This window comes from Carex rostrata, chromosome 5 (genome assembly GCF_964058835.1).
Source record: "Carex rostrata chromosome 5, lpCarRost1.2, whole genome shotgun sequence".
In the NCBI taxonomy this organism is placed as follows: Eukaryota; Viridiplantae; Streptophyta; class Magnoliopsida; order Poales; family Cyperaceae; genus Carex; species Carex rostrata.
The window spans coordinates 12,304,334-12,328,716 of NC_135922.1; the positions used below are offsets into that span (position 1 = coordinate 12,304,334).

The window sequence follows — 24,383 nt, forward strand, 5'->3', positions numbered from 1 at the left end:
CATCTCTGTGCATAAATATTTTTTGCATATTCGGATTTGCAAAGGTTAGTTTAGAGAAAACAAGATCTAGAATAATGTTTTACACCGGAAAGATGTTGAGACCCAAGGAACAGAGGAAGACAGATTCAAACATGACGGGTTCACCCTCTATGAACAACTGGAATTGGTCTCATGGCAAGCCTCCTAGGTTCTTAGATGGTAATTTTACTTTCCTTTTTAAAAAATTTGCATTCCTCGAATTGTGACTTGAAATTAATTTCCTTTGTTAAAAATTTGGTTTTTTTTTTATGAATATTTGGTTTTATTACTTCTATATCACGGTATCTATGTGTTGTGTTTTTCTTGTATTATGTGTTAACATGACAATAAAGAAACCTTGCTTCACATACCTTACCTCTGTCAAATAGATATACCATACGGTATTGGAGATAATAATAATCTATTTTATAGTTATTAATTTATTTGTCGATCCATATTTGAAAGAATGTTATACAAATTCTAAATATGTTAAATGGGTCTTTTGATTCCTTGACATAACAAAATGATTGATTACGGTATCAGCTCTGTTTCTTTCTTAATATCACCTTACATGAGAGTCTCTTGCAGAATATATACAGTTCTCTTAACATAATCTAAAGCTTACTTTCTCTTTTATTATTATTCATAGAAAAAGTACAGATGCATTACTGGGAGCGAAACTTTTGTGAATTAAATGGTGTCAGTTGGACAAAGATATTGAAAACAAAAAGGTTTGTCCACCAATTTTCTGATATTACCAGTTGGGATGACTCCGCTGGTAAAGAAGCTTTTCAACGCGCAAAGGCCCGTTATTGGGCTCAGATTAATGGGTTGCAGCCTGAGACCTCGTTACCTGACCCTGATCTTCTCACCGACAATGTGGATCCTAATGCACCTCCATCTGACCTTGAAATGCTATATCAGAACCTTTGCGGTTCTGTATCTGATGATGAGGCAGACAACAACACCGATGATAGGGGAAATGACGGCTGGGGTGATGGAGGTGTTATTCTTTGGGAATCACATTACGTAAAGGAAGAAGAAGAGGAGGTTCAGGAAATATCTCAACCAGTCGAGTGGGGAGAGAATCATGTGATTATTCCAACTGGTTGGATATAGCAACGAATCTATGTATAATTTAGGGTGTCCTCAGCCATCCCAATGATTGTAATTTTTTTAATAATGAATATTGAAATTTAATGGAATTTATATATTTTTTAAGTTTTTATATACTTCAACTTCTTTAGAAATTTATCACATGCATGCTTGTTGCCTAGTGGTTACAGTTCTGATAGTTATGTATGTGAATTTTTTTTTTGTGAAACACATCTTGGGGATAAGGTTATTATTCATATTACAAACATATGGTCTCTAGTTAAGACATATTTGTTAATTATCACAACAAATTCCAATTAGTGCTTTATTCCAAATCCATGCTTGATTTAGTTGGAATTAAGACTATAGCATTTGTAATGTTCTCATGAAGACTTCAATAATGGCCAATCGGAGGCCATCTTAGCGCCTCACCAAAATGCATTGTACCCATCATCTTGAAAAGTTGTCATTTTGATGAAAGTCACTACTACAGAAAAAGAGATTGCACATGGACATAAATAGAGGAGCTACATGGATTTTCTGTCGTGTAGGCTGTGAGGGGTGTAGGAATCCTTAAATAATTACACATGGATATTTAAATGTGTGCTTGTGATAAAAAAAAAAACACCAAAACTCTTTGAAATAAGTAATATTTAACATAAATAATTGCGTAAATTAATGCAACTATTATTGTTTCAAAGACAAACAAATTTCATAATTAATTAAACTACTAGACAATCAAATTTGTATTTTTTTTCGTTAACATGAGACATTTATTACATATCCAACATATACAAGTCAGGAAAATATAATATTATATCAAATCCAACTTTTTTTTTTAGATTCAATGCGTGACACGAGAACAACAAAACTCTATGAAATAACAATATATACTACATACATAATTGATTGCTTAAATACAACTATTATTGTTTTAAAGACACAAATTTTGATGAGGAAACTACTAAGACTGAACAATCAAATTTGTATGACCTTCTATGATCTTTAACATTGGTCATCATATATACGGCCATTTTTATTAATACCCCAAAAAAAAAATCTTTTTACCAAAATAACCCCAATTTCTGAGTTTTTTCAAATCTGACCAGACCGCCAGGGTTGCTGGCGGTCCGGTTCCATAGCAGACCGCCAGGAACCTAGGCGGTCCACTATGGACCAGATCGCCAGTGATCCTGGCGGTCCACTATGCTGCCATATAACAGCTCTGTCTGCTGTCTCTCCAGCACAGTATCATTTATTAAACCACAGAGAAGAAAGAGAGAGCGATTTGAAACGATTTAGAGGCGATTGCTACAGGTATATTATTTTTTATTTAATTATTTTATGTTTAATTTTTAATTAAGAATTATTATACCCGCAGTCTGTAAAAATTATAAATTAGGCTTTAATTAATATTATAATTAACTTTTAAATTCCAAAAAATAATGAATCTATTATACTGTAATTCTTATGAATGTTTTTTTTAAATGTAGTTTGTTAAGGACAAAATGCTGGTTGCACTGTACGTGGGCGGTAGGCTAATTAAGGGTGTAGAGGGCGTGTATTACTCGAAAGATGCCTCATTCGGCTTGCAGGTTAATGAAAGAACCACATTTATTGAACTTAAGCAACTAGTATATGAAAAGACTGGTGTGAACCTCAACCGGTACGACTTAGAATTGGCTACCCGAATTGACACACAACGGGCTGGGGCGGGTAGACCTTACTTTGTGAGTTTTCCTATAACAGATGAGGAGTTGTGGAAGGCTGTGTACCAACAATTTGAGTCTAGGGGGGTCGCGATGATAGACTTATATTCCAGGAGGGTTCCCCAGGCCGGGGCTAGACCTTTTAGTGCGGCTGGGGCTGGACCTTCTAGGGCTCCCCCTGCTGGACCTTCAGGTTATGACAATTCGGCTTATGACAGCCAGGGGTACCACCACTCCCCTCATGACAGCCAGGGGTACCACCACTCCCCTCATGACAACCAGGGGTACCAATTCATACATGCAAGTCTGCGTCCACAAGGACAGACCATTCAAACCTGACAGCATCACTAATTGCCGATGCAATTGAGGCAGACATTAAGTTGGATCCATCGATGAGCATCAAGGCGGTGGCTATGGCCGTCAGACACAAATACATACATGTAATCCCAAAATATAACAGGTTGTGGAGAGGTCGTGAACTTGCGATTTGCAGAATATTCGGTAGTTGGAAGGATTCATACAACTATCTGGCACCATTGCTCCAGGCTATGGCAAGTACAAATCCCGGCACTGTATTTCAGCGGTGGCATGGCCCCATTTATGACAAGAATGGAGTACTAATAGAGAGAGTTCAACAATTCAAGGGCATAGCATGGGCTTTTGGTCCTTGTATCCAAGCTGTGCCATTCATCAGACCCGTTATCAGCATTGATGCATGCTTCATGTCTGGCCGTTACGAGGGGAGGCTACTGATAGCATGTGCATATGATGCTGAGAATCAGCTGTTGCCTTTGGCGTTTGCAATTGTTCGGAAAGAGGATGGTGAGAACTGGGGATTCTTTATGTAATTTTTAAGAAGACGGGTGGTTGGGCCAACAAAGTTTTTCTCTGTAATATCAGACCAGCACAAAGGAATAAAATATGTTTTTGATCGTGAAGAATACGGTTGGTCAACACATACTGGTGAGTGTGTGCACAGGTTGTGTATGCAACACGTTGCGGAGAACCTTAGCAAGGCAACCGGAAATGATAGCTGGGTCCTAGAAACATTCAGACGTAATTGCAAAAAGAAGAAGCCGAGAAGGGTGGAAGAGATGAGTAGAGAATTTGCAAAGGTATGTGTTTGTTGATTGTTTACATGTCTTATTGTACTTTGTTAACATATTTTTATTTTAATTGTTTACTTATATTATTTTATTTCCTTATTTATACGTAGTATATGCCGAAAGCAAATCTCTACTTAATGAAGGTAGGCAAAAATAACCCCAGAGATGTCCAAGAGCCACCAGCATACGAGAAAATATTTCAAGCACGTGATGGAGGTTACCGTTGGGGAATTATGACCACCAACGGCTCTGAATCGCTGAATGCAGTCTTCAAGGAGAGCCGGACGTTGTCTGTGGCTGCAGTTGTAGAAGACACTTTCTACAAGTTAAATACCTGGTTTCAGGAACGGCGTGCTAAGGCCGCAGAATTAATAAGGATGAACCAGTCATTTTCAACAAGGGTGGAGGAGAAACTAAGAAAACACAGGAATAAAGGTGCAACTATGACCGTGATCCCGATGGGTAATGACGGTACAGAATTCGAAGTGCACAATCCAAATGAGTACGTTCCTTCCAGCCGTAGACCAGATGGCACTATGGAGTTTGTGAAGAGGGCTTTCAAGTACGTAGTGCACTTCCGAGAGGCAAGAGAGGTGACCTGTACATGCCAAGGACCCCAACTAGCTGGAATACCTTGTAGTCACGTGATGGCGGTATGCCGAGTGAGAAACTTCTGCGAAGATCACTATGTCGCTGACATGTATCGTACCGATTACCTTGCTTCTACTTGGGGTGGATCTTTCCATTCTTATCCCAACCAGCATGAGTGGCCTGCGTATGTCGATGATAGAATACTCCCTTCAGAATGATGGATAAGGAAGGGGAGGAGGAGACACAAACGTGCTGTAATGACCATGGACGAGATGGGTGGTAGGAGGCCATCGGGAAATCAGGCTCACCGTTCCGTTTCTGACAGGCGCAGGGCAGGTATGTAGCATTTTTCAGATTTAATTTATGATTTTATTATATTAATAACTGGATTATGTTGTTATGTTCAGATGCCATAAACGAACACAATGAAAGAGAAAATGCGAGAGTTGTTGCTGAAGCAACTGGTAGAGCACAACCACCTCTTGCGACCCAATCATCTAGTAGCCAAGGGTCTACAAGTACTGCCGCACCTGCAGCTGGCACCAGAAAATCTTCTCGTCTATTGGGTTTATTCCGACGTCGTGAGAGATGAACTTATTATTTTGCTTGGGTGAACTTATTCTTTTTGGTTTGAACTAAGTTATGAATATTGGTGAACTTCAGTTGTATAATTGTCTAGAGTATGTTAGACTACATTAGAACTACAGTTATATTATCTAGCATATTCAATAATAAATTCAGAGATAAATGATAAATTGTCTGACAAGATGATAAAATACATTAAGAAACATCTCACAACGGAAAAACTAAATTGACGAATTTAAAATCCTATTTCTTAGCAGTCGGCTTCTTACCAACTGACTTCTTAGGAGCCGGATTCTTAACAGCAGTATTCTTAGCAGCCGGCTTCTGATTCGTGACACCCGACGATGTGCTTGCCTTACTAGTATGAGTACATGGAACTCTTTTCAGACCATATCCATATGGATTTTCGACAAAGTCATCGTCTGAAAGGGGTAGATTTTCAATGGGATATTTGACACCAACTCTTTTCAAAAGAAGTATTGCATCACAGTGACATTTGGCAGCATGAGTACCTCTTTCGCTATTGTCCATCCTGTTCAACAGAACCAGAAACATAGACTAATTGTACAGTAAACACACACTAATTAAAAAATAATTAGAAAGGAATGAAAAAAATTACCTGAAAGAAAATCGCCTGAAATCGCCCAAACAATCGCCTGCGCCCTCTCTTTCTCCTTCTTTGCAGTGTGTGCTGGAGAGAGAAAATGCTGATTTTATAGGACAGCTAGTGGACCGCCAGAGACACCAGCGGTCTGGTCCCTAGCAGCTGTTTTGGTGAACTTCAGTTGTATCATTGAACTTTAATTGTATTCGTGAACTTTACTTGTTAGACTATGTTAGACTATATTTATAAGTGATGTCATAATTCTTTATAACTTTGATGTAATTTGATTTGATTTGTCAGTTTGATTTGATTTGTCAAAAAAAAATAGCAGACTGTTTCAATTTTGGATAATTTTGGGCGATTTTGAGGCGATTGCTACAGGTATAATTGCTTAGTTTTAACAGTTGATTAGTTATAATTTGACGAAACAGATACGTTGTAATTTCAGAAGACCGTTTGATGTAAAGCAGAAAAAACATAAAAACCAACATGAAATATAAAATAAAACTGCAATCATAATAATACTACAGTCCAAAATACATCATAAAAAAACTGCAATCATAATAAATACATCATAAAAAAACTGCAATCATCTCCTATGCTTCTTCCCCGAGGGACTGAACCTAGCAGCTGCTTTGCCTTTGAGCTCCCTGTCCGGCTGCACAGGCCTCGGTATCTGCTGGGAGTGAGGACTCACATCTCCTAAGTCCTCCTCTCCACCCTGACTCTCATCACCAGTGAGGTCAACCTCCCCCGGGCCCTGTGTATACATGTACGGCGTACCTGTATCGGCTCCCCAGGGATCAAATGGAATGACTGACCCGGTATCGGTGGTCTGCGTACGCATCTCCCATGGATCCTCGGCCCAGCTAGGTGCATAGGTGGCAGGAGGCGGTGCGCCAAATAATGCAGATACAAATCCATCTGTGGTCTGAGATGCACTCCCACCAGCCTCATAGTCGTGCTGCATCGTATCTCTGTATCTTGGTCTCGAAGAGGCAATCACCTCGTCATCTGTATCCTCCTCGGGAAGTTCGTTCGTGCTAAAACCGAGAGGGTCTTGCCGAGCAGGTACTCCATCCTAAATTTAAATAAGGTCAGATCTGCTATATACAAAAAACTCTGCTATAAAATATAGAAAGCTGACATACCAGGCCAATCTCCACCGGAACTCCATATTTATTGTAGTAAGCGTCCCATCCTTGGGTATTCAGAATCCACTCGTGGAATGCCCAACCTGAGTCATCAGCTGCATAATTGAAAGTTAACTTAATTAGAACCGAGAATTCGAGGAAAATGAAATGAATATGTGTGTCCTACTTTTAATATTAAATTGTAATCACCTGCAGGAGGTGGCGGCATCTCGGAGGCGTAGATAGGGACTGGTGGCTGATCCGGATTTCGCCTGGTAGTCTTGATCGCCTCTCGCCAATTGATGTTCTCTCCAGCATCGCGCATCATGCCAATGAGGCGGCCTTCCCAACCGCCTACCTCCACGACTGGTGCCGTGTGCTCGAGCATTTGGCATCCTATGGCTCGCCAAGCATCCCTCGCCATGCAGACCAAGCTGTGTCCAACCCCTCTCACAGCTGCCAGTAACTGCACACAACATATTATCATGATTATGACAACAATAAGTAATTAAAATTTGCAATTTTTAATTAAAGTATATTTCCGTTGTACTTACCGCACGAGCATGGATCAGACCCCAAGGCAAGAAACTCCTAGATGAATCCTCCATCAGTCTACGTCGAAGGGTGTCGCCGTAATGGCCTGTAAGGTAGACTGACGGCATGCCGTGTCTCTGGTACCAGACCTCATATCTCAAACGTCCGGGACCTACAGGCAATGACTTAGGAGATGGCGGACTCCATAAGTGGTGCTCCGGATGTCCAGCCCAGTCGTACTCCAAGCTGAAACGCTGCCTCCAGTCAACTTTGGGCTTGCAGTGAGTCGTTCTGCAAGTACAATTAATTAGAAAGTCCAGAAATGAAATTAAAATGACAATAGTAAAGTGATAACGATATTTTTTCCTTTGTCGATAGTACTTACTTGTGGAACCTGTCCGTCTCATCCTGACCAATCAGCGGGTACTCCGGGATGAAGGCATCCAAGCCGAACTGTCGGGACACCCGATCGGGATAATGGTACTCCACTATCCAGTAATAAACTAACGGTCCCTGATAAAACCAGAGTGGTCTCTGCTCCAATGTCAACCGGCTCAGAAGACCGTTACGATAAAATGCACGATACGGGAACCAATCGATGTTACAATGTCGGAGCATCTGGAGCTGACCCCGGACATAAGAAACCCCCTTGCCCGTCTCCTGGTAGTCGTGATCCCTGCCCCATATAGCAGCATATGCGGGACATCTGTCTGGGTCTGGAACTCTCCAACGGCGAGGTGGATGTGGTATATCTGGCCGACATATGGGCAGATGTGACCACGACCAATGCTGGAGTAGAAGAAGTGGCCCTTGAATCTGCTTGTTCTTCATCTGAAATTTTAACTGTAAATAAGAACTCGGTATGAATTTTCAACTTTAAAGTAACAACAAAATTAGTACAGACTTACCAAACAAGCGTGACACAGGGATCTGTATAAGTGGGCGAGAACGGCTCCACCCCAGTTCCACCTCTTAGGCTTATCAAGGTCCCTCAGCAATGAGAGAAACATAATCGGGACCGAATCACCGCTAGAGTCCACGAACATGACGGCACCGCACAGATCCAGCACAAAAGCCCTAATATACCTGCAACATGAAACAATCAATATAAAACATTGAAATTATTGAGATTACGAATATGAACAATATTAACAATATTGAAAAGCGTAATGGTACCTCCTGACCGCCTCAACATCGTCTGTCTCGGGGAATATCTGATTCTGATTCTGGAAGAAGTGAGCCCGGAGTGACTTCAGAGAAATACAGTAAGCAGAAGACCGGGCCTCTTCCTCCTCCCCCTTCTTCTTGTTGAACTTCTTCTATAGCTGATTCGGATGACACCCTAACAACTCCGGTATCATCCTCTGCAGGTCTGGATGGTCTGAGACGCCACCTATGGGCTCGCCATCGATAGGCAATCCCCACAATGCGCTCACATCACCGAGGGTGACTGTCATCTCCCCAGGCGGGAGATGAAATGTATGCGTCTCAGGTCGCCATCTCTCCGCTAGATCGTGCATCAAATACGGATTGATATTACTCTGTGGCATCATGGCAATCTAATACAACCCAAGCTGCAAGAGGCATTGGGTCATCAGCGGATGGGGAACAAACGGAATCTCAGACCTGCGGTGCCTCACCGTAAGTAAGTCATCGTCTTGTATTTATTATAAATTTATGAGACTCAAATCGTGTTATTTTTTTAGTAATATGTACATTACGCATAATAATCACGTACCTCAAGAGATGCCAATGAGACACGGTGCTTAACATGATGGGTCCACAGAAGAGGACTGAAGGTGTCAGGATCGTGGCAGCGATAACTAGGCTCGGCCTCAGACGACTGACCCGCTGCAGTCGGATGCTCAAATCCTGCTCCATCTGCAGCCATATCCTCATCAGACGACGGGCCCGCTCCAGGCGTAGGCCGTGGTCCCCACCGTCTAGATTTAGGCATACTACATTTACAAAAAAAAAATATTAAACAGTTCAAAAAATAATATATTATGTATATGTGTATGTGTATGCTAAAAAATAAAATATTTGATATATATACGAAGTGATGTCGTAAATTTTTATAACTTTGATTTTTTTTTTTTTTTTTGGTGAACTATATGTATAATATACACATACACATACACTTATTTCTAGCATATTCAAAAATAATGCAGCCCATGTTCAACCTAAATATCAGGAATTTAAAATTCATAAAATCCAAATACATTACTAAATAATACAATACCGTCGAGTCCATAGAATAAGATAACATAAAATTCATACAGCAACAACCAGTTCAAATAGCAATTATACAAACCGTTACAGTTAAAACATAAAATACTACAACAACATACAATTGGGGTCTAAGCCTTACGAGACGAGGAGCTTGCTCCCTTTTTTTCCTCAGCCCGACGGACGCACGCAGGACACTCCCACGTAGTGAGACGAGCGTCATTCAGCAGATCTGCATGCATGTCCATGCAATTGGGATGAACAGCTTTGCCACATTTATAACAGAAGAACATATCCACCATATCTCCCTTCAGCTCACATAAGCAGCACTGTCCCCATCCAGGTGGAGGGACCCTGTCCACCCAGCCTTCCATCAGCATTTTTCTAATTGATGGATCAAGAGTGCTCAGAAATTCTTCATTATTTTTGGGTGAAAACAACCTTTCCAAATTCCGCATCGCGTAGGCTTCAGCCGTCCAAAAATTATTAATGAGTGCTCTTTTTGCTTCGCGTTCGGTTTCAGTTCTTCCTCTATTTTTTCCAACTTTGGGTCCCATTATAACTAGGGTTTCAAGTGACAGCCATTGATTAGAAAGGCTAATTATGTGCGTAATTAAATACTAACTGTACAGTAATCAACGACTAATTAGAAAATAATTAGAAAATATTTAAAAAATAATTGACATAAATATTTTAAAAATAATTAAAAGAAATATTTTAAAAATAATTAAAAGAAATATTTAAAAATTAATTAAAAGAAATATTTAAAAAATAATTAACTAAATAACATACTTACAATTTTTAAATTTTTAAATTCAAACATTAAGGTTGCATAATATAAAAAAAAATTATGATTTTCCTAAGAATATTCGGAACCATTATATTAAATGATATAATATATTAATATTTGTATTTAAGTGGTCAATCCAAGCTACAAATAGTAGGGTCCTCATATCAGATATATAAGGCTTAAAATTACAAGTATAACCAAATACAAGTGCATAAATAGAATAATAGATACATAAATAGTTATTTAATAACTAGGAGAAGCTTCCATAAACATAGAATTTAACAGAGTTACGACTTATAATTCCTAATCAATTCTTAAAAATTATCAATTTTGTTCTTAAAACCTAACCCTAAACTATCAATTTTAGTTTTTAACCGTAATCCCTAACCCTAATTTTTTTTTAAAAACCCAAAATTGAACCAATTCGACAAATTCGACCATAATTTTACAATTCTAAATCCGATATCCAATTAATTTTATTCAAATATAGCCCAACAACAAAGTTATGGCCCCAATTCCATACAAATTCAACCAACAACTATCTTACGAACTAAACCAATTAATTTACAAATTCAACCAATTAACACAATTCATTTACAAATTTAACCAATTAACCCTAACCCTAAACCCTAATCGGGTCGCCTTCCGGGAAAATCAACAACCCGGCAAGGTCACAAGCAATTAGGAACAACCAATTCATAACGAGTTTTGATTTAGATAATTACCTGAGATAGCTTGAACACACAACGAGTCAGCGGGTTGCGGTCGGTTTTGAGATCCTTAGCTTCGCCTCCAAAAATTCCCAAAATCACCAAATCACAGTAAATGCACCACGAAGACACCACTACATGAGAGAGAGGGGCAAACAGAGTCAAAATGGGTTAGAGAGAGAGAGAGGGAGAGAGAGGCAGAAAGAGAGAGAGAGGGAGAGAGAGAGGCAGAAGAGAGAGAGAGGGAGAGAGAGGGGCTCACCTGGGCGGAGACGGGCGGCGGGCGGAGGGCGGAGGGCGGAGCTGGGCGCGTCGTCTTTTTTTTTTTTTTTTTTTCGCGGGTCTGTCTGGGGTGCGGGCTAAACAGAGACAGAGAGAGGGTCTGTGGTTCGGATCCGCTCCATTAATGCATACTGGACCGCCAGGGATACTGGCGGTCTGGTCCATAGTGGACCGCCCAGGTCCCCAGCGGTCTGGTATGGAACTGGACCGCCAGTGATCCTGGCAGTCTGGTTAGATTTAAAAAAAAAAAATTAGGTTATTTTGGTAAAAACGTTTTTTTTTTTGGGTATTAATAAAAATGGCCGTCATATATATATATATCCAAAGTATATAAGTCATGAAAATACAACCGGTCAAATACATATCTTAATTTGTTTTAACTATATTAAAAGTAAAGATTATATTACAACAATTCAAGTAATTACACAGATTTACTAGAATAAAATATTGGAGGAAATTAATCTATGTTAATAATATCGAGTTTTACATGGTAGATTAGATGCGAACCTGGAAACAACACACGAAGGAATTGTTGGATGGGGTGAGAAGGAAGAGGGGCTGAGAGTTTCATAGAACGTTATTGTAACCAAGTTTTAACTAAATTTATTTCAATTTGAGATATGGTGGTGTTATTCTCTTGGATTCAATCTACGCATGCATGCGAAAGAAGAACAGGACGAGGCTTTGCTAATTACTCGACCGGATGGGGATAGAGACCCCCTTACCTGACTCCGATTTTCTTATCGACAGTGTGGATCATAATCCACCTCCATCCGACATTGACTTACTATACCGGAACTTTCATGGTTTATTATCTGATGATGAAGAAGACAGTACTGATGATTGGAGAAATAACGGGTGAGATGATGGAGGTGTTATTATTTGAGAATCGCACTATGCAATGGCAGAAGAAGAAAAAGAATAGGAGGTTTGGAAAATATCTCAACCGGTCGAGTGAGGAGAGAATCATGTGATCATTCCAACTGGCTGATACAGAGATAAATCTATGTGATCATTTCAATTTCTTTAATTATGAATATTAAAATACAAATGATTTTTATATCTTTTAAGTTTTCATATAGTTTAGTCTCTTTATGAATGATTGCATGTGTATTTGTTGTCTAGTGGTTAGAGTTTATGTTATTATTCATATTACAAATATTTTTGTTCAACATATGGTATCTACTTAACATATATTTGTTAATTATCACAACAAACAGAAAATAAAATAAACACAGTGACTAATTAAGTATACTATATGTTTCATACAAGTAACTGAACACAATGTGTTCCATTTATTATCAGTTCACATTATCTATAAATTAACATATCTTTCTGGGAAGCTAATTATTCCACACAGAAAATGCCGACAAGATAGTCTTACTTTCCAAATTTTTTAGAGATGAAATATACACAATAATAATAATACACTGCTTGGATATTTGTAGATATCATAAATATAATTTGATTTTGTGCAAACGGATATTAATCCATAATCAGCTATTTATGTTTTCTAATTCAAAAAATAGAAAGGGCTATTTTACAACATACGAGCTAAAAGAAAAACATTTTGGCAGCCCCAGCCAAGCATTTTATCTAAAAAAGGAAAGAAAAACATTCCTTTTGTGTCATATGCGGCTATCTCCTTTTAGCATTTCCGGAGTTCCATGTAATTTAGAGAAACATATATTTATTTCTGGGCTAAGACCTTTCATAGTACTTATATTAGTCGGTAATTTTTTGAAGCATAACAAAAATGGATTGAAGTTGTTTCTGAAATGGGTCCTGCAGATTGTTCCTATTTTCTGTCTGTTATTTATAACACTTTCTATTAATAAAAATATCTCTTTCTTTATAAACCCTCAACCCTGCCTTCTTCTCAACCAGTTAACTGAATTATCTATCTCTCTCTAGATTTTGCCTTGCGAAGAGAAGATCAGGACCCTCTCTGTGCGTAAATCAATTTAAGTGGTGTCTTCTATAAAGTTAACGTTCATAACTTTAAGTGTGTTCTTTGAATACTTGTCACAATTTGCTATAACAATTCTCTCTTGAGAAGATTCTTCGGAATAGAGTATCCAATTTTTCATCCCTATTTAATTATTAAATATCTCATAGCTTTTTGAAATATATGTTTCAATAGTTACAAACTTATTTCGTTAATATTCTTAACATACTAAAATTGTCAATTTCTTTCTCATAAAATAAGTTCCAATACAAAAAAGCACAAGGAAAAAAAACTTGTAATTAAAACCAAGGAAAATAAGTTCCAATACTAAAATTGGACAATCAAATTTGTATGACCTTCTATCATCTTTAACATGAGTCATCAATTATATATATATCCAAAGTATATAAGTCATGAAAATACAACCGATCAAATACATATCTTAATATGTTTTAACTATATTAAAACTGAAGATTATATTACAACAATTCAAGTAATTACACAGATTTACTAGAATAAAATATTGGAGGAAATCTATGTTAATAATATCGAGTTTTACATGGTAGGTTAGATGCGAACCTGGAAACAACACACGAAGGAATTGTTGGATGGGGTGAGAAGGAAGAGGGGCTGAGAGTTTCATAGAACGTTATTGTAACCAAGTTTTAACTAAATTTATTTCAATTTTGAGATATGGATGTGTTATTCTGTTGGGTTCAATCTACGCATGTAAAAGAAGAATAAGATGAGGCTTTGCTAATTACTTGACCTGGTGGGGATCGAGACCTCCTTACCCGACTCCGATTTTCTCATTGACACTGTGGATCATAATGCACCTCTATTTGACATTGACTTACTATACCAGAAATATCACGGTTCTTTTTCTGATGACGAAGAAGACAATACGATGATTGGAGAAATAATGGGTGGGGTGATGGAGGTGTTATTATTTGAGAATCGCACTATGAAGAGGCAAAAAAAGAAGAAGAGGAGGTTTGGTAAATATCTCAACCGGTCGAGTGGGGAGAGAATCTTGTGATCATTCCTACTGGCTGGATATAGAGTTAAATCTATGTATAAGTTATTGGTTGTTCAGCTACCTCTATGATTTCAATCTCTTTAATTATAAATATTAAAATACAAATGATTTTATATATTTTTTAAGTTTTCATATAGTTTAGTCTTTTTATAAATTATTATCACATGTGTACTTGTAGTCTAGTGGTTGGAGATAATAATTTTGTATGTGATTTTCTTTTTGTGAGAAATACATCTTGGGGATAAGGTTATTATTCATATTACAAATGTTTTTGTTCAACATATGGTTTCTACTAAACATATATTTGTTAATTATCACAACAAATTGAAAATAAAATAAACACAGTGACTAATTAAGTATACTATATGCTTCATACAAGTAACTGAACACAATGTGTTCCATTTATTATTAGCACACATTAACTATAAATTACTATATCTTTCTGGGAAAAGCTAATTTTTCCACACAGAAAATGCAGACATGCCACTAGTACAAAAAACCCTTTCACTGACCCTCAATCACCGACGGTTTTAACGTGTCACAGTCAGTGTAGAGACTGCATGGCAAAATCGTAAATAAGAAAAATTTCAACACTGACTATTCAATTGTAAATAACCGTCAGTGAATCAACACTGACTGTTTTTTTTTAAAAACCGTCAGTGTTGATCACAACCTACACCGACCCTTCTATTAAAAAACAGTCAGTGTTGAGCTGTACACCAACACCGACCCTTTTATTAAAGGAAGGGTCAGTGTTGCCTCACCCTACAGTGACTGTTTTTTTAATAAAAGGGTCAGTGTTGATATTATACTCTACAGTGACTGTTTTTTAAATAAAAGGGTCAGTGTTTCTTTGTATTGGCACAAATATTATAGTAATTCAAAATTTGTATTACTATATAAAAAATTCATATCGTTCAATTTGTACTGACATAAATATTAAAAAAACTTGAAAATTTTAAAATTGGACTAAATTAGTTCAAACTTCAATTGAATAGTCTGGATTTCAAAGTTACCAATTTTAGGTACCATAGATGATATACGAACTACACATCTTTTTGATTAATGCATGCATATATGCACAAATAAAATTTTGAAATTTTGAGTTAGAAAGAATTGAATATTTTCACAAATCCATATTTACGACATGATCATTAGAATTTATGAGGTTTATTCAACTGATCATGTGCATCTTATTATATAGAACTAAGGAAAAAAATAAAACAACACTGACGGCTCACCTTTAATAACCGTCGGTGTAGGTCCTACATACAATGACTGTTTAATATACAAAACCGTCGGTATAGGTCTGTAGCATACACTGACTGTTTTTAAGGAAAAACCGTCGGTGTAAGTCCCGAAATAGAAGCCAATCAGCCGCCAAAATTTTCATTTACCGTTCAAATTCCCTCGCCAAAACAACAGAAGATTAATATCCCCTTGAAATTCTCTAGTCAAAATTTTCATTTCCCACTTCAAATTCCCTCGGCCAAAACTGCTCTTCTCCCTCTCTCTCTCGGCGAACTGTTGTCGATCAGCACCACGTTGCTCTCTCAACGAACTGTGAACCGAGCACACTTCCACCGTCTTTCTCTGAGATTCCCTCGCCGTCTTCCTCTGAGAACCGAGCACACCTCTGCCGTCTCATCAGAGCACAGCTCCGCCGCCTTTCTCTCTCGGCGAACTGCGAACCGAGCACCCCTCTGCCTAATCCTCTGAGAACCGATAACACCTCCGCTTTGCTCCGCCGTCTCCCTGTCTCCTCCTAATATCCCTTCAATTTCAGGTTAATATTCCCTTCAATTTCTTAATTCCAATCTTTTAGGTTTTAGAGCCAAAATTGCATTTCTGGTATGAGATTTTCTAGTATTTAGAGTCAAAATTGCATTTCGTCAGTTTTTTGAGAGAGAGAAGAGAGACCTGGTACTTGTTTCTGGTATACGGTACCAGTAACCATTAGAAACTCCATTTAACTATTCATGATTCTTTTGTTTAACATATAATTTAGTATAAAACCGATTCATTTTACTAAGACTTTGGGGCTACGAAATTGTATAGAACTTGAATTTTACAACATGGTGAATGATTACAAGATATCAAATTTTAACATATTAGAATATTAGTTTGAATCAAAATAAATTCTAAGATAGTAACCTTGAGTGGGAATAAAATTGAAGTGAGGAACGTAAATTCAAGTGAGGTTTAGGGTTTATGCAGCTCAACTTGTTTATTCTAGGTTTATCTAAATTCATGTGATTTTTTTATGGTATATGAAACAACTTGGCATTCCTGATTCAATGAGGAAGAGAAGAATTAAAATGTTGACTGAAGATGAAGGTGTGGTTGGAGAAGGCAGTAGCCCTCAAAATCAAAGTGGTACCAAACTATGTTTTCTATTTTTTTGTGAAATTAATTTAGTGTATCGGGTTTAGGGTTTCATATGAAATTATAAGTTGAAATTATTAGTGTATGGTGTATGTTATTGATTCTCTAGCGCCAAGGGAACCAGATTATGAAATCATGGTGCCATTTATATATAGAGTGAGCAATAAATATAACATTTAGTCTAATTTAATTTACTTAAAATAATCGTACTATTTGTTGGTAATACTAATTAATTCATTGATATTTAATAAAATTTCAGCATTTTTGAATCTTATGTGGAGTCCGGAGGAGTGCACAAGGAGGGATCAACGCAATGTGTGTGGCAATTCATTAATTAAGGTATGAACTTGTACACTTGAGTTTTAATTTAATGCTTAATTTTTTTGCCTTCTTTGCGATTGAGCTCTCTCGGGCAATAATTTTACTTACATTGAATATTTCAGAGCCCTACGCAAAAAGGTGGCAAGGTGTGTGGATTTTATGTCATGAAACACATGCAAAACTTAGTCACTACGCAATTTGATGTTTTTCCTAATGTATGTATTTTATGATTGAAATTGATTCATTTTTCATGTAACTTGGATAAAATTAACTTCTTAATTTGTATTCATGCAGTGTGACTTTCTGAGAGAAAAATAAACATTGATGCAACTTCATGCAATAACACGACAATGGTGTACATTTTTCTTGGACAACTTCTAAATTAGTTATAACATGTTAATTTCAAATGCATATTTTGTTACTATGTGTTATGTAAATTTTACTATAGTGTGGTTTTTTTGTGAATGAATATGTTATGTTATTAAATTGTGTTGTCTTTTGTTTATGTTGTGTACATTATTTGCGTGATCTTCTATTTAACAATCAATGAATGTAGTATAGTACTATATATGGATAGCAAAAATATGGAGACTAGCCCCGATACAAGCAGAATCATGCCAAAATTTTACGCCAATACTGACTGTTTTTTAACCATCAGTGTAGAGTATCAACAGTGACTGTTTTTTTTAAAAACAGTCAGTGTAGGGTGCATACAGTGACTGTTTTAAAAAAAAAACAGTCAGTGTAGGCACTCTACACTGATTGTTTTTTAAAAAACAGTCAGTGTAGGCTATATACACTGACTGTTTTTAACCCGTCACTGTTGAGTATCTATACTGACGGCGCCATCACTGACGCCTCAATAACAGTCAGTAAAGGGGTTTTTTAACAGTCAGTAAATGAGTTTTTTGTACTAGTGTGCTAGTCTTACTTTATAAATTTTGTAGAGATGAGATATACACAATAATAGTAATACACTGCTTGGATATTTGTAGATATCATAAATATAATTTCATTTTGTGGAAACGGATATTAATCCATAATCAGCTATTTATGTTGTCTAATTCAAAAAATGAAAAGGGCTATTTTACAACATACGAGCTAAGAAAAACATTTTCCCAGCCCCAACAAGCATTTTATCTAAAAAAGAAACGAAAAACATTCCTTTTGTGTCATATGCGGGTAACTTCTTTTAGCATTTCCATAGTTCCATGTTATTTAGAGAAACATATATTTATTTCTTGGTTAAGACCTTTAATAGTACTTATATTAGTCGGTAACTTTTTGAAGCATAACAAAAAATGGATTGAAGTTGTTTCTGAAATGGTTCGTGCAGATTGGAGTTTCTATTTTCTATCTATATGTTATTTATAACACTTTTCTATTAATAAAAATATCTCTTTCTTTATAAACCCTCAACCCTGCCTCCTTCTCAACCAGTTACCTGAATTATCCTTCTCTCTCTAGATTTTATCTTGCGAAGAGAAGATCAGGACCCTCTCCGTGGGTAAATCAATTTCGCATATTTTGATTTTCAAAGGAAGTATTGGAGAAAACCAAAATAATGGTTTACATGGCCGGGAAGATGTGGAGACCCAAGGAGCAGGGGAAGACAGAGTCAAACAGGAGGGACCCATCCTCAAGAAACAAATGGTAATTTTACTTTCCTTTTAAAAAGATTTTTATTGCTCCAATTTATCCTTTTGACTTGAAAATCATATCCTTTGGTAAAAAGTTGGATTCTTTTTATCAATATTTGTATTGATTACTTCTATATCACGGTATCTACATGTATAAACGAGTCTTTTGATTTCTTGCTATAACAAAATGATTGATTGCGGTACGTATCAGCTCTGTTTGTTTCTTAATATCACCTTTGCATAAGAGTCTCTTGCAGAATATATACACTTCTCTTAACATAATATGAAGCTAATTTTCTCTTTTAAAATTATTGACAGAAAAAGCCGAGATGCATAGCTGGGAGCAAAACTTCTGTAAATTGAATGGTGTCAGTTGGGCAAAGATACTGAGAACGAAAGAGTTCGTCCACCAATTTTCTGATATTACCAGCTGGAATGACTCTGCCGGTAAAGAAGCTTTTCAAGGCGCAAAGGCCCGTTATTGGGCCCAAATTAATGGGTTGCAGCCTGAGACCGCCTTACCTGACCCCGATCTTCTCATTGACATTGTGGATCATGATGGACCTCCATCTAACCTTGACTTGCTATACGAGAACCTTCGCGGTTCTCTATCTGATGATGAAGAAGACGACAGTACTGATGATTGCAGAAATGACGGGTGGGGCAATGGAGGTGTTATTCTTTGGGAATCACACTACGCAAAGGAAGAAGAAGATGAGGAGGTTCGGGAAATATCTCGTCCAGTCGAGTGGGGAGATAATCATGTGATTATTCCAACTGGCTGGATATAGGAATAAATCTATGTATAATTTAAGGGGTCCTCAGCCACCCTATAATTTCAAATTTTGTTAATTATGAATGTTGAAATTTAATTGAATTGATATATTTTTGTTCAGTTTTTTATATAGTTAATTTAGCCTATTTTTATATTATCACATGTGTGCTTGTTGTCTAGTGGTTACAGTGCTAATAATTTTGTATGGGATTTTTTTTTTGTGAAACACATTAATTATTCATATTGCTAATGTTTTTTTTATTAAAATATGGTCTAGAGTTGAGACTTATTTGTTAATTATCACAACAAAATGGAATTAGTACTTTATTCCAAAACAATGCTTGATTTAATTGAATAATTTTGATTAAGACTATATATAACAATATGTAGATTATAATTTGAAATAATGGAGAAAGACTCGCAAATTCCACGTGTATTAATTGTTCTCATGAAGACTTTAACAATGGCTTATCGGAGGCCATCTTAATTAGCGCCTCACAAAATGCATTTTACCAATCACCTTGATAAGTTGCCTTTTTGGATGAAATTATAAAAATAAAGAGCGCTTTAACTAAATATTAATCATGTCATTGTTTTATAAATTAATTAGTTAAAAATTTGAGCTAAAAAAAAGTCGTTAATGAAGGAACAACAAAATGCCAAGCATAAGACTTCTGACACCATAGTGATGAATAGTTACCTTGTTTGATTTTAACGGATGTGAAACAACAATATATATTCAGAAATTGCATATTTAGTGAAGTTCTCAAATCACATATATTAATATTCCATAGAGATGGTTGTGTTTCAAGACTTGTTAATATTCCATAGAGATGGTTGTGTTTCAAGACTTCTAAGACAAGTTAAGTAATAAAGTATTTTTTATAGTTAGATAAATTAATCATTAATTATTATGAGTAATAATTCAATGTTTATCTGTGCTGGTATATCTAATTCAATACATAAAAATATATATGTAACTACTTTATTTTTTATCAACTATCAAAATTATTTTTTTTTTGTTGCATTCAATATTTTTGCATTTTTCATAATTTAAAATCAAATTATTCCTCTAATACTTTTATCAATAAGCTGAGTCCGACATTAAAATTATACAATATATACAGTTTTAAGCTACATTTTAGTAAATTGCACAAATTAAATAGGCAATAATATACAAATTTAGGAAGAAAACTTTTAACTTTTTTCTAATTATGCGAAAATGCCATGCATATGACATCTGACTGCATGAGTATAAATATTTTATTTTTATGGCTACATTTTTTTTCAAATTCAATATGTGTGATCCGAAAACAACAAAACTTTATGAAGTAACTACCACATGCATAATTGATTGCTTAAATACAGCTATAAACACATACATTTTCATGAGTAGACTACTAAGAATGCACAATCAAATTTGTATGACCTTTTATGATCTTTAACATGTGTCATCAATTATATATCAAAAGTACATGAGTCATGAAATTACAACATATCAAATACATTATACATATCTTAATTTGTTTAAACTGTATTAAAAGTAAAGATTATATTACAACAATCAACTGATTACACAGATTTTATAGAATAAAATATTGAAGGAAATCAAAGTTAATAATAATGATTTTGACAAGATAATAGAAATGCGAACCGGGGAATAACGTACCAAGAAATTGTACTGTGGGGTGAGATGGAAGAGGGCCTGAGAGTTTCATGGACCGTTATTGTAACCAAGTCATAACTAAATTTATTTCAATTGGAGATATGGAGGTGTTATTCTCTTTTATTATTATTCATATAAAAAACAGAGATGCATAACTGGGAGCAAAATTTTTGAAAACTGAACGGTGTCAGTTAGACAAAGATACTGAGAACAAAAGAGTTTGTTCACAAATTTTCTGATATTACCAGCTGGAATGACTCTGCCGGTAAAGAAGCTTTTCAAGGAGCAAAGGCGCGTTATTGGGCTCAGATTAATGGGTTGCAGCGTGAGACCTCCTTACCCGACCCTGATCTTCTTATCGACACTGTGGATCATAACGCACCTCCATCCGACATTGAGTTGCTATACCAGAACCTTCGCGGTTCTCTATCTGATGATGAAGAATATGACAGTACCAATTATTTGACAAATTATGGGTGGGGCGATGGAGGTGTTATTCTTTGGGAATCCCACAATGCAAAAGCAGAAGAGGAGGAGGGCGTTCAGGAAATATCTCAACCCGTCGAGTGGGGAGAGAATCATGTGATTATTCGAACTGGCTGAATATAGAGACAAATTTATGTGTAACTTAGGAGGTGGTTAGCCATCTCTATGATTTCAATTTTTTTAATTATGAATATTGAAATTTAATTGAAATTATATATTTTTTGAAGTTTATATAATTCAAATCTCTTTAAAAATTATCACATGTGTTCTTGTTGCCTAGTGGTTAGAATTTTAATAATTTTGTATGTGAATAATTATTATTATTATTATTATTATTATTATTGAAACACATCTTGGGGATAAGGTTATTATTCATATTACAAACATATGGTCCCTAATTAAGACATATTTGTTAATTATCACAACAAATTGGAATTAGTACTTTATTCCAAATCAATGCTTGATTTAAATAGAATTAAGGCTATAACAATATGTAAATTATAATTTGAAATAATGGAGAAAGACTCACAAGTTCCACATTTGCAATGTTCTCATGAAGATTTAAATAATGGTCAATCGGAGGCCATTTTAGCGCCTCACAACAAAGCAATAATTTTATCAATCATCTTGAAAAGTTATCTTCTTGAATGAAATTTTAAAAATAAAGAGCGGCTTCCCATGTCTTTAACTAAATATTATTGTCATGTCATACTTTTATCAATTACTTTCAATTTGAGCTAAAAAAAATATTAACTAAAGAATAACAAAATGCCAAGCATGAGATTTCTGACTCCATACTTCCATATAGTGATGAATACTTGATTTTTGTGGCAACAACCTTTTTTTAATTTCAAATTTAATTTGTACTTGTGATGAAAAAAAAAACAAAACTCTTTGAAATAGGTACTATATATCTAACATAAATGATTGCGTAAATTAATACAACTATTATTGTTTCAAAGACAAACAATTTTCATAATTAACTACTAGACAGTCAAATTTGTATGATTTTTTTAACTTTAACATGAGACATTCATTACATTTATTACATATCCAACATATACAAGTCAGGAAAATACAATATTATATCATATCCAACTTTTTTTTTTCAAATTCAATATTTGTGACACGAGAACAACAAAACTCTATGAAGTAAATATCGCATACGTAATTGATTGCTTAAATAAAATTACTTGCTTCATTATGTGACATCAATTCGAACTCTTCTATATAATTTTTTTATGCTGCATTCTGTTTATTTGTCTCAATTAAAAAATTAAATTTTTTTCTTATTACATGTTTTAAATCTTGAACAAATTCAAGTAAAATAATCCAAATTTAAACATATATATAGAGCGGTGGTGTAACTAAAGTAAAAAACAGCGGCTTCTGATTAAGACTTAACAAAATATTATTATCATGTCATTGTTTTTTAAATTAATTTAAATTTGAGCTGCAAAAAATTATGAACTATATAATTCTTATGTTGTAATGCTTGTATAGAAAATTTGAAATAATATGTACAAATCTAAGCGAAGGTTTTAGATGCCATAATAAAAGTCATTGGTGTTCTCCAAAACTAATTAAACAAAAAAAGAAGAAGATATAATTACATCAAAATTACAAAATTTTGTCAAACTATCCAAGTTCAACCCAAACAACTTGAAACAAACATCATTTGTTTTATATAAACTTGAAATGCATGTCGGCTATAAGTGCAATATTATAAAGTAAAAATAATCCCAGTGACATTATACTATATATATGTTTCATAAGGATTCGCAATGTGTTCCATTTATTTTTAGCACACCTTATCTATTAATTAATATTTTTTTTTTCAAGAACATGCTCAGTCTTTTTTTCATACGCTCCTTCGATATTCGTACATACCATAATATAATTTCATTTTATGCTAACGGATATTAATCCATAATAATCTATTTTCTAATACAACAAATTGAAATGGCTATTTCTGAGCTAACCTTTTATAGTACACCCATTAGTAGATAACTTTTTCAAGCGTCACAAAAAACATATTAAAGTTTCTGAAATGACTCCTGCAAATTGAAGCTAGTATCTATATTCTATCAGTTATTTACAACACTTGCTATTAATAAAAATCTCTCTTTCCTTTTAAATACAACTCTCAACTCTTCCTCCTTCTCAACCATTTACCTTAATTCTCTCTCTCTCTCGCTTTTGTCTTGTGAAGAGAAGATCGCGACCATCTCTGTGGATAAATCTATTTTGCATATTCTGATTTGCAAAGGTTATTTTGGAGAAAACAAGATCTAGAATAATGTTTTACACGGGAAATATGTGGAGACCCAAGGAGCAGAGGAAGACAGATTCAAACATGACGGGTTCACCCTCTATGAACAACCGGAATTGGTCTCATGGCAAGCCTCCTAGGTTCTTAGATGGTAATTTTACTTTCCTTTTTAAAAAATTTGCATTGGTCGAATTGTGACTTGAAATTAATTTCCTTTGTTAAAAATTTGGTTTTTTTTTTTTATGAAAATTTGGTTTTATTACTTCTATATCGCGGTATCTATATGTTGTGTTTTTCTTGTATTATGTGTTAACATGACACTAAAGAAATCTTGCTTCACATACCTTACCTCTTTCAAATAGATATACCATACAGTATTGGAGATAATAATAATCTATTTTATAGTTATTAATTTATTTGTCGATCCATATTTGAAAGAATGTTATACAAATTCTAAATATGTTA

At 35.4% G+C, this 24,383-nt stretch overlaps 1 protein-coding gene across 1 annotated transcript; it reads left to right on the top strand.

Annotated features, from left to right (window-relative positions):
• Positions 1–120: 120 nt before the first annotated feature.
• LOC144554770 (uncharacterized) lies at positions 121–19,535 on the top strand. The gene is made up of 2 exons (XM_078303109.1): positions 121–198; positions 19,038–19,535. Exons 1-2 carry the CDS (start codon positions 132–134, stop codon positions 19,508–19,510), a joined length of 540 nt encoding a protein of 179 aa, XP_078159235.1. The 5' UTR covers positions 121–131; the 3' UTR covers positions 19,511–19,535.
• The last annotated feature ends 4,848 nt before the right edge of the window (positions 19,536–24,383 follow it).